This window comes from Typha latifolia, chromosome 10 (genome assembly GCF_019914945.1).
Source record: "Typha latifolia isolate L0001 chromosome 10, TyphaL0001v2, whole genome shotgun sequence".
NCBI lineage: Eukaryota > Viridiplantae > Streptophyta > Magnoliopsida > Poales > Typhaceae > Typha > Typha latifolia.
Window position 1 is genome coordinate 1,315,587 of NC_133095.1, and position 12,022 is coordinate 1,327,608.

General features: G+C 36.3%; 2 protein-coding genes and 1 long non-coding RNA gene across 3 annotated transcripts; all 3 read right to left on the minus strand.

The window, feature by feature from the left end:
* Positions 1-208: 208 nt before the first annotated feature.
* Positions 209-1,433, minus strand: LOC140796246 (protein TIFY 5A-like). Its single transcript, XM_073149184.1, has 3 exons — positions 1,219-1,433; positions 1,017-1,125; positions 209-626 (listed from the first exon to the last, which is right to left on the minus strand). The coding sequence occupies exons 1-3, from the start codon at positions 1,323-1,325 to the stop codon at positions 378-380; spliced, it is 465 nt and encodes a 154-aa protein (XP_073005285.1). The 5' UTR covers positions 1,326-1,433; the 3' UTR covers positions 209-377.
* Positions 1,434-3,444: 2,011 nt separating this feature from the next.
* On the minus strand, positions 3,445-6,846 carry LOC140795915 (uncharacterized). Its single transcript, XM_073148738.1, has 5 exons — positions 6,439-6,846; positions 6,196-6,310; positions 5,956-6,048; positions 4,992-5,195; positions 3,445-3,893 (listed from the first exon to the last, which is right to left on the minus strand). The coding sequence occupies exons 1-5, from the start codon at positions 6,753-6,755 to the stop codon at positions 3,642-3,644; spliced, it is 981 nt and encodes a 326-aa protein (XP_073004839.1). The 5' UTR covers positions 6,756-6,846; the 3' UTR covers positions 3,445-3,641.
* Positions 6,847-10,630: 3,784 nt separating this feature from the next.
* Positions 10,631-11,813, minus strand: LOC140796029 (uncharacterized). Its single transcript, XR_012110399.1, has 2 exons — positions 11,205-11,813; positions 10,631-10,945 (listed from the first exon to the last, which is right to left on the minus strand). It is a non-coding gene; the product is annotated as an uncharacterized lncRNA (long non-coding RNA).
* Between the last annotated feature and the right edge of the window lie 209 nt (positions 11,814-12,022).

Here is a 12,022-nt window from a genome sequence, read left to right on the forward strand (position 1 = left end):
GTCTTGCGTAAATTGAGATTAGGAAGTGCTTTGAGAATAGTTTGGGATCTTTACCTTTTGTTGTTGCAAATGATATTCTCCCACGGTTCCATGATGTATTCTAAACTTGATACTTTTTCTCTACGTGGTGCACTTTAGCTAACAAAAGATGGCGATACCAATGGTTTTTTTTTTTTTTTTTTTCTGTCAGCTGTTTATGGCCAAATGCTAAGGCTTGTAATCTCTCATGATCTAGTTTAATTTGAATATCAATGAATTACAGTTGACCGTCTCATAAGATTGATCATGTATAGTTGCTATGTCTCTCTCGATTGAATCAACTATGTATCAATTACAATAAACGAGTGCAAGGAGGAAAACGAAAGTAATGACACTCTCTATGACATGGATGAGGATAAGCATTGGTGTCTGTGATTGTAAGGAGAGACAGCTGCTATTCTTGTCTTCCTCTTCTGAAGGAATCGCTGCAGTGATCGCTTCATCGAGAGTTGCTGGTTGAGGAGTTCAGGATTCAAGCCTCGGTGTTGTAATTTGTATGGGAATTGGAGTTGCTGGAAGCTGTGTTTGTTGTTCTCGTTCTCTTTGTCTTCCATCTCTCGCTTTGCCATCGATATGATAGCTCTTGCCTGTTCCAATATAATAAAGAACAAAAAAGAAATGATTAATAAGAGACAAATATACTAATTATGTTTTGATTGGAATTGGAACACGTAATCTATAAGTTGACTACTCTACTGGGTCAAGTTCAAAAATGACAGGGTAGAATAATCATCTGAGATATTTGACTTGGTATCCAAGAACAAGGGATCGAATCAAGAACGATGACTAGTTATAGCCAACTAGGCAAGAAAACATGATACAAAGAAGAAGAAAAAAAATTATAATAAAAAAAAGAAACTTTTTGGCGCAAAACCATCGGAAAGTTGGTGTTATACGAAGGAATTGGAGAAGGTTTTCGTATCAAAAACATGACAACTTGTAATAATGAAACTAAATCCCGGAGGAATACAACAAACCTGGATCTCCGTCACGTCGCACACGCAAATCTGGCCATTGTAGAAGATCGTGATCTGCTTCTCCAGCGCCAATCGAGATCCTTGTACGTTTCCATTACATCCTTCAACTCTGAACGAATTCAATAAGTTCGTCACAAAAACGACCAAATATAGCGACACAAATAAATAAATAAAAAAGAACTCTGTATATATATGTACATACTTGATAGATTTAGCAAAGCTGGAAGCACTAGAGGAGCAATCCTCCCCGCCGCCGCCGCCGAGGCTGAGGCGAAGGCTGAGCTCCGGATCGCAATCAATGCCGACCATTTTGGTTCTTAAAATCTTTTCTCTTCTTCTTCTTCTTCTTCTTCTTCTTCTTCTTCTCTCAAAGGCTATGCTTGGTTTTGGGGAGGAGGGATTTTAGATTCGATGGGTATGATGGGGAGGAAGAATATATAAATATATAATATGGTCGGTTTAATTTATTCACGCGTTTTTTGTCGAGCTGTTATTTTGTAAAGATGGATGGATTTGGAACGAGACAGCGAGTGGAGACGAAGCCGAAGACGGTTTCGTCGCGGCCGATAGGCGATAGCACGTCAAAAACGAGTTTCGCGTGCGACAATTTTCGGCCGCATCTGGCGAGATCCAATTTTTCTTTTTGCTCTTTAGATAATTTTTTTTTTTGAATTATTCTTTCCTACGTAATAACCTTTGAACTATTAAAATTACCTGACCCCTTAACGCCGTAAATTAAATAAAATCGGAGAAAATTACCAAATTACTCCTTCATTTTGGTCAAACATAAATTTTTTTCTCGAATTGCATGTAACTTTCAAGTAGATAAATATATTATATTTTGTGACATATTTTTGTCACATAACAACTAGAGCTATATAACAATCATAAACGTATCCAAATAGCTCGCATTATTGTATTATTAATCTCCTTCATTAGAAATTACATTAGAAAAAATATTAAAAAATTAACTAACTAATTATATGAATAAAATTATCCTTACTTTTCTTCCTCTCTCTCCTGTTATTAGTTATTACTGGTTGATATTTAAAGAAGACAACAAAGGGATATAAAAAAATAAAAAATAAAAAAAAGATATATACATTTTTATCCATATATTAAGTTAATCAAAATTATTTATACTAAAATTTCTAATAAAATATTAATGGAGAAGTTTTAGTGATACACATACCTGTCCATTTTTATTTTCTTAATGGATAAAAAGTGATATAAAATGCTGGTTGAGAGGATTAAGGTGTAATTAACCCTTTTACCGATAGTGCAGTCAGTGGGGTTCCATTTGGAACAAATGCCTGCCTTAAAATTGGTACACATTGGATTAAAAATAAGAGAAGAAGAAGACCATAAACACGTAATTAAGCAGAAGCACATGAGTTTGGACTTTGGATTTCCTTAGACCCGACCCACTTCGGTCCCAGATCGGCTACCGAGAGATTAACAAAATCTACGAGGACTCCGACTAAAAGATTCAGACGAAGAAAATGTCGGTTGACTTCGTAGTCAATACAATGCAACTAATTTTTATAGCGGGGCCCACGAAAACGTACCAAGTCAATCACCGCGGACGTCGCCATAAAGATGATAACGTAGGTGTCGAAGTCGGACACTCACGTTGGCCTTAAAAGTCTCCGTTCTTCCCCTCGAAGGAAGTAATCTAATAAATCACGTGTTATTTAGAAAAAAAAAAGTTTTATTTATAAATACACCCCTCGAAACTATCAGATTGTTACGGATATTAAGAAAAAAATGGAGGGGATAATATGTAAATAAATGTCACTAAGATGGATGGACAGCTGTGGAGCAAATGGTCTCCCTTGCTGAAGCAGTTGGGGAGAGGGGGAAATTGGAAGGAAAGAACTGTAGGAAATGGGCATTATTTCTTTCAAAATTCCTCATGTATTCAATTCTACTGGCGACTTGAGGGCATGAGAGAGAGGTGATTCAAAACGTCACAACTTGGAAAGTAAAACTAGTTGGAAGATTTACTTTGACTGGAGATATATGTAGCTCCACGTTATATTGAATAAAAGAGCTCTCTTCCATTCAAAGGTGAAGAGATTGATAAAAGATGAATATAGTCCAGGGATAATTACACTAAAATTCCATAAAACTATTACATATGACTTCCTAGAATACACAAAAATTCACCCTTTAATGGTGTTAATAACAAACGTTAAATCGTTAAACGATCATTTTATGCTCAACTTTATTCTCTTTCTCTCCTCTAAAATAGGAGTAAAATAATCCCTAGCTGGGAACCTAGAATTAATCACATAACACTCTAGGATAGATGAAAAATGAACGAAGTGGTGAATATAGAAATGGGTAATAGTTTGAGTCTAGATGTAATTATTTCTATAGTTTAGGTATTGATTAGGTCACAAGAACAAATGAAATAAGGCGCAACTTGAAGGATCAACCAACTCAAAGTAAATAACATCATCATGCAGTTTGCTTAGTTCTACTAGTTATCTAGAAATTGAATGACAATATGACCGAAATTTTTTGAGAGGATGAAACAACTTTCTATCATTCCATGTAATAAGTGTGCTGCATATCGGACATATCTCTGTTCCAGGAACCTAGATTATTTCCACAGAAGTATCACGACCATGGCCATTGCGCATCTCTCCATACGCACCACCTGCCTGTGTTGTCTCCATTACTTTCACCGTTCGAATGGTTTAGTTTCCCGTTTTCTCCATCACTGTTACTAGTCAAATGTTCCATGTTCTGACTAAAGATGCAAGAGCGGCTCAGTTCTTGATCACGCATTAAGGCCTCCTTTCTGTAATTTGAGTTGAAAAACCTTGGATGATCTAAAAATCTGACATTCTTCAACCAAAGTCTCACAGCCTGAAAATTGGAAACAGGCAAGGGTTCATCCTCAATTATGTAAGTGCCACATTAATTGTGATTAATTGACAAGGATTACATATGTAAGGTGCATGATATCTAAGTTTTGCCAAAATACGTAACTCGTTCAAAGTGGGCTCAAAAATGTGATGAAGCATCTAAACAATAGAAAACCAAGATTAAGGATCATTACTAAGAATGTAAGCAAACAAATTGTAAAGAATCATTAACCTTATAGATAAAATAAGCCTCTAATTCATTGTACATAGGTAGTCATACTTTTCCTGACGGACCTTCAAGTTGGTAGTTCATCCTCATAGATTCACATGTAGATGCTACAGTGACTTTTGCTCAAAAAATATTGATGGAAGATTCTTGAGGCAAACTTGGCTGTCATTTCTTAAAGATATAATGTTTTGGGCATGAATTTATATATTGTTGAATCCCAAGATAACATGCCAGTTTCTCTGCACAAGTTGGGCATCGGGATATCATCCTCGTCGACTAAGAAAGGTTCTTTCAGACGTTCCTTCTTTTTGGAAATTGCAGGTTATGGCTTCACTGTCTTACTCAAAGTAGTCAAAACTTTTATCTGTCATTATCTCTATTAAGAAAGCGGCTATCAGTTGGTTCTCAACAATGTACATCTTCCAGGGCAAGCAAATCTTAGAGAGCAGTTCTATTTATATGAACCGCTATCTTATGATGTTTTGGAGGATATGGAAGTAATGAGAATTTCTATATTCCAGCCCTAAGTGATCAGGTAACTATTATTCCATGATGTTATTATTATTAGAAATAAACTTCTGGAAGATCAAATTATTCACTGAATAGAAGCAAATTATTTGCATTTAGCTAGCATGCAGCTTTCAACTCAACTTTCTCTTATCAATCAAATCTAGAGCACTTGATCAGCTCATATTTAACCTAGCATTTCTTTCTCTTCACCTGGCAAGAACTGGCACTCTAAATAGACTGACTAGGTAAATCTCAGAAATATGCTTCTCAGTAATCAGCACTTTTAGGTGCAAAATAAGTAGTAGAGTACACAAATAAGTAAATAACGATGGAATAATAAGCAGAAAAAGATTGTATTACCTGCCAGTATATCCACATTGCAACCTTATGAGGCATCAACCAGAAGTATGTTGCCATAGTTAAAGAATTGCTAGAAGAGCATATTCGTTTGGCACGTAAAGAAGCAGTAAAATAGTTCCCTAGTGTGGGATGTTGAACTGAGATTACAACAGAAAGATCCTCGCCCGGTGCATCAACGTGCATATTCCAATTACCCAGCATATCCTATAATTACCTCCAAAAAAAATTATTCAGGAAGGCAAAATAAAGAGGTTACTTCAAAGGAAAATCTAATAGTGCAGGTATGTGGTTATTACATGCAACACGAGATCACCAATTACCTAAGTGGCTACGAAAGATGAATTTCCACTCAGGTGGTGTCAGCATGCCGCAATTTCTTAAACATGTCACTATTATCCAGTAGTTAAAACAAGAGAACATTTCAAGCAACTATAGCTGACAATTTCACAAGAACTGGATCCTCTATTCAGCTTAATTTGTACCTAACTAGAGCTAACATCAAACAAATTCTTGTTTGAAAATCATTCTACACTACTAAGCCTGAAGCATTATATCGGGTATGTTCCTCAATTTAATTTATAAGAAACATGGGAACACTAGGAAGAGAAGATATTTCCACCAAAGGAATTAAAAATCCAAAGAGAAGCAACCGTAATTTGAATGTTAGATAGCTCACGACTCATAAGTCACTATATATGATTTCCCAGTAATCATCTAAAACATGGTTGGAGAATTTCCCTATGCCATTCTCTAGAATATATCACAATCTGTAATATCATGAATTATAGAAAGATATGATTAAGGTGAACTCTACACATGAATGCCGCCTGTGATCATAAACGTAAGAGCAGTAACATTGATTGACAACAATTACAGGACAAGAACTTGGAAACGAATGCCAATTATATTCAAATCAGTATGCATAGCAATTCACCCACAAGCTACTGTGTACATCATAACTCACCATAAATGGACTAACATGCAAGGGCTTGGCCACCAGATCATAACCTGGTCGGAAGATAAATGTCACCTGCTCTCCCCATGGAGTATTCGTCACCTAAAATTTAATGTGCAAAGCAGTGTTCACATACTCATGAATCCAAAACAAAACAAATAAAGGGTACTTTAATTCATCAAAAGATGGTAAATAAATGTTTCTTCTACTCCAAACCGGAAACGCTGAGATCATAAAAAGGATGCCTACCTCGGCAATGCATATTCTGAGACGAGAAGAATTCTCCTGTTCCAAATCATAGCAGTAGTAAATGCTCAGAGGGTTCTGCGCGTACCCTACGCTCTCCGGAATCGTCAAAAGAAGACTGGAAAAGGGAGGGAAAAATGGGAAACAATATTCTCCAAATTAACCAAAAATTATAATCCCTTTCTCTACGTTGAACAAGATCGGATTTTGGGGAACGATAAAAATTGGGTTGAGTCGTAGCAATACACTGGTCCATCAGTTCCGGCAACCTCCCGAGCTCGAGCGGCGGAGAGATGAGATGGTTGCGGCGCGCGGTCGAGGTCGATAAGGGCGTACCGAACGGGGTAATCAAAAGCGTGGGAGACGGGCCGCTGTCGAGAGTGGCGCACGCGGCCCTCGTAGAGGCGAATGGGCTCGTCCTTCTCGGAGATCGGAGCAGGGGAAGGAGCGGAGAGGAAGCGAGAGAGGAGGAGCGGAAGGGATTGGAGGAAGAGTGAGAAGGAGAGGAAGGAAGAGGTCACCAAGGTGGAGAAAAAGGAGAATAGCAAGAGTAACGCTTCCATTCTTCCAATCTATGGTGTCCTCCTCCTCTCGCTCTCTCTGCATCGCATATTTGGTGGTCTGGGCTTCAACGGGGATAGGGCGTAGGCGGATAAAACATTTGCATATAAAACCTCTACTTTCACGTTATTTCTTTTACAACCCTCCTTTTCACTACTAACTACAAGATTAAGCTAAACAACACTGTTCTAGACGGAAAAATTTACGAATATATATATATATATATATATATATATATATATATATATATATTCAAACCACGTGGTTTTTAATTAAAATTTATTTGGAGTTTATTCATCATTAAATTTTAAAATAATTTAAAATATAGAGACAAAATTATCCTTGTTTGATTTTTTTTAATTAATTATCTTGGTATCAGCCAACTTTAAAAAGTTAGTAACCTCCTATGTCACCGGGTCTATTCCAAGTAGTTTACTATGGCAATAATTTAGTAGTATATGGTTTAGTTTTACATTTAATATAAAGTAGTAGTGCTAAATAAATAAAAGTTAGGTAGTCTTAAATGTATTTATATTAAAGGGATAGTTGACTCTTCGTCCTATTCATGTTTTTCTTATTTTTCTTATAAATTTTTTAGATTTAATTTGAAAAGAAACTAGGATGGTGTCAATGTAAATAATATATGTTTAAAGGGGTACACATATAAATATACATTTTAGTGGGTTGCATAAGTAAATAAGAGATTTTCTAAGGGCATAAACGAAAAAAAAAACCAAAAATTTTAACAGGAAACTTTATTTTACTCCCTCTATGTTATTTCCAGTAGTTTACCTCTAGTTTTTTTTTTCCCTATTCCACCCTTATTTTACTTGTTATTATCTTAAAGGTACATTGGGTCGTGCAAAAGTACTAAATAAAAAACAAAAGGATAACTATAGAGCAATGATAATTGGAAAACCGAAGAGATAGATTTAGATTGGCCAAGAGTGATGGGCCCAAGAAAAAAATATATTAAAAGAGGAGTTGAACTAGAAATTTATATAGTTTGGAATATTTTTTATATGCCTTCTCTAATCACCACACATACATCGCATTAGAATAATATAGTTGGAATATCATCGTGGTTGATACCCAGCCATACACATTTGTTTTGCTAAGTTGCACTACTTATCGCCTCTCTTGTGACAGTGAGCAATAGTTATTCAAATGTAGTTCAGTATCTCTCTCTTTTCTTTTCTTTTTTATTCTCTCTTGTGACACTGAGCAATAGTTCTTCAAATGTAGTTCGGTATCTCTCTCTTTTCTTTTCTTTTTTATTTTGTTCCTGTTGATGTCGCTCTTCTTTCCCTTCATTTTTCATATAATGATCAATTCATGCGGCATTACAATTTTGTTTTGCTACACTAGTGTTAGCGAGGGCAACTCTTTCACCCAAAAATTACAAGCAAATAGATCAATTTTGGCGAGGAAACTTAGGGTGAAAAAATTACCGGAAACCTCCTACTCAGGGTGGCAATTTATTTTTATTTTTTGAATGCTCTAAATTGGTTATTAAACCATTCCTATTTATGTCTATTATCTCACCCAGTTCACTAATTCAATTATGACATAATAACTCGATTTACGATTTAAATAATATATTTATAATAGAAAATTCTAACTTATAAACATGTCACAAACCCAGGCCCAAGTCCAAGCCCACAACGAACCCACCCTCCTCGCCATAGGAGGCAACCGAGAGAGGAGAAGGATGTGGGGTTGTGACTTCTCATGATATTATCTATCACTCTCTCTCTCTCTCTCTCCTAATGGAATAATGCCCTACTTAATTAGATAATCTTACTCATTCTCAACCCAAGAGTCTATCTGGTGTTGGAAGGTAGAGTTCACTGCACTGAATAGAGCTAATTTTAATAGGTAAAAAAAAAAATATTTCTTTAAAACATTATTCTAAAAAATAGAAAAGTTATTCAAAATGTGTAACAAAAAGTAGTAACAGGAGTAGCTATATACCTGTTCACCTTGTGGATTAAAAATAAGCTTATTAAAAAATAAGCCTCCTTATTATGATTATGATGTAGTAACTAAATAATAATTTAAGTTATTTTTGTATAGTAATTCATTATTTTCTCTAATGGTATTACACATATTTTTTAAGAGTAATTTAATAATAACTTATGATTATTATTTTTTCTCGATAATAGAGACAACATTTAATTACCCACCACATCACCTATGGATAAAATTATCTCTCTCCACTATCTCTTCTTTTAAATATTGGTCATACTACAATTTAGATTTTTCCTCTCATCTTCTTTTCTTTAATTTCTCTAGTGCATTTTATTTTACATAAAATGTGGGTTTATAAACCCGCAGTACTTTATATTATCTAGTGCATTATTATTTTACATATAGTACGGGCTTATAATCTTGCAATGTTTCTTTATATCCTCTAATGTATAATTATTTACATAGAGTATAATCTAATAATCTCGCATTACTCGTAATACTTTTTTTTTCAGCGCGTAATTATTTTACATAGAGTGACAGGCTTGTTCTTATAATGCATAATTATTTCATCACATTACGAATATAGAGTATTTTAAGCCATCAATTATAATAAAAAAAAATTTACTTTAGAAAAAAAAATACTATTTACTACTACAAATTTAACATATACTTAATAGTATTTTTGTTATTTAGTTTAAAATATCATTAATTTTCCATATAATTTTATCATTCTTATCAAATTTATGTCACATTAGATATAAACTAACTACTAAATAACTTGTACTTCATATTAGCTCTCTTAATTTTATATTAAAAATTAGAATAGTTATAAGTATTTCAACTTTATTCCAAAAGTATACCTAAAGGCTGCAATTTACTCAGCACAGTTGAAAAGAGGGAGATGGAGAGAGTAGTTAGTACAAGGAGTACTTGGGCTCCTAATAATAGAGGGATGCCTATTTTGTAGGCATTCCGTTTTTGTCAAGTAGAAGTATAAAAAGGTAAAGCTTTCTCCTATGAAATCCAATAGGAACTCGCCTACAACGATCTCCTGCAGACGTGGGTGCAGGCGACCCGCTAGGTAATCGCTGTCGAAGAAATCGCAGTGGATCTTTGCAATTAAATATAATATTATAATTGTTTGCTTCGATCTCATACTTTGGCTGCTTCCGGAGATATGGTACGACAACAAAATCTAGCGGCAGCTACGGTGTCGATGCACATCCATCCACGTCAGTACCAGATATGGTGCCATTTGAAAAAGAATAAAACTTTTTATATAATCTATACATAATTTACAATTAAGAAAGGATTATTATTAGTATAAATGTCACACCTAAATATAGAAATATAATTAATGGTACGAAAGATTTAAATAGAGTCAAACGATAAGTACTTAAACAGTAGTTTCTTTATGTTATATGTTTAAACCACTAAGCTTTTAGATTAAATAATTAAGTTATATACCCACTAGCAAATGGCATTCTAAGAAGTTATCATCTCATGTTGTAGTCGTAGTGGGACTAATAAAACTGGCAAGGCAATAAGGTGGACCCTTGATTTCCCCACTGGTTCGTCATTTTCTGAATGCAGCATCTGGTTACTGTAGCCACCCAACCATAGTGGGAAAAATAATCGCCATCATAAAGGACAATATCACATTAGTTTATCTGACTACCGAACAGACGTTCCACTCTCACGTGAGTGTGATACGGATGAAAGAATCTATCCATCTATTTATCGAACATAGTTTATATGATATACAAAACAACCCCCATTTTCTAGGAATACTAAAAATGGAATAGAAGTTTTTAGTTTTTAGTTTTTTTATTTATTTTAAAGAAGAAGAAGAAGAAGAAGAAGAAGAAGAAGAAGAAGAAGTAGAAATGAACAATTGGACTGCAGGGAGGCAAAAACATTGAATGTAGTAGTAGTAGTAGTAATTAACAATAATGAACAACTCCTGAGAGAAGAGAAGAAGAAGAAAAAAAAAAACGTTAAACAAAGCGGCCCCTAGAAATTAAGAGGAAGGTACAAGCATCACATAATAACAAAGGGACCCACAAACACCAGCAAACACAGTAGATGAGTTAGCTACATCACATGCAAATGTCTTCTTCCTCCTTGCATACCAATCCAATCGGCCAATCCCAGTCTCCCACTCTCTCCTGCCAAACTGGTGGTATTGGGAATACAAGCCGCAATAACCCAAACCCAATCCCTAACAACAAAAGCAAAGGAGAACAAGTGAAGAGCTAAAACCAGCTTGGATCGATGCAGAGAGACACCACGGAAGGAAGGAAGGAAGGAAGGAAGGAAGGAACGAAGGAAGGAAGGAAGGAACGAAGGAAGAAAGGAAGGAGAGAGTCTTAACTTAATCTGGACACTGAGAAGGCAAGGATCTGTAAGACTTTAACGAGTCGCATGCACACTTAGTTAGTTAATAATAAAAGGAAAGGAAAGGAAGAAAGAGGAACGACCTGCAAGAGGCTGGGCTAGAGACTTAAGGAGAGATCAAGATCCTGCAGGTTGTCATCATCGGGTGTGGTTGTAACTTCCATCTCCTTCTGAGGGTGGGAAGCCCTTTTCCAGTTAAGGAGATCAATCATCTCGTCGCGGCTGACCGGAGGGTCCTCCGCCGCCCGCATCGCCCGGCTGCCGGTCACAGTCGCTAAGAGCGGCAGGTGAGTCGTGAACCGGGGGACGCCGTACGTACCCAAGCTCTCAAGCTGGCCCGGCGCGGCGTAACGGTCGGCCGCCGGCAAAGTTCTGCACGAGTGGGAGGAAATTGGGAATTGGGTGGGGCCCAGATGTGGAGATGGGATAGTGGGAGGTGGGAGGTATAGGTTGGAGCTCCACCCCGTGCTCCTCTCTTTCTTGTGAGCATTTTGATGGCCGCCGAGAGCTTGGGACTTGAGAAACTTCTTATTGCAGAAGAGGCACGAGAAAAGCCTCACATCTTTCCCTTCATGGCAAGGTGGAGGGGAAGAGGGGGCTAAGGTTAGAGAGAGATCGACATTTAGTGGAGGAGTAGCTAGTAGTGGTGGCGGAGGAGGAGGAGGCTCCATTCTTCTTGCTGTTTATGCCTTAACTTTGTGGTCGTTATTTTTTTCTTATTTAATGGAATCTAAGGATGGCATGATGGAAATGTGACACTGAGATTGATGGAGAGTTCGGTACCCTCATCATGTCTGCAGGATGTTGTTGAGACTCTTTTATTGATTGGCTGCAAGGGAAGAGAAATTAAGGGCATGTAGATGCTCCAAAAATGGCTATAGTAAAATACTTTTTACATGCT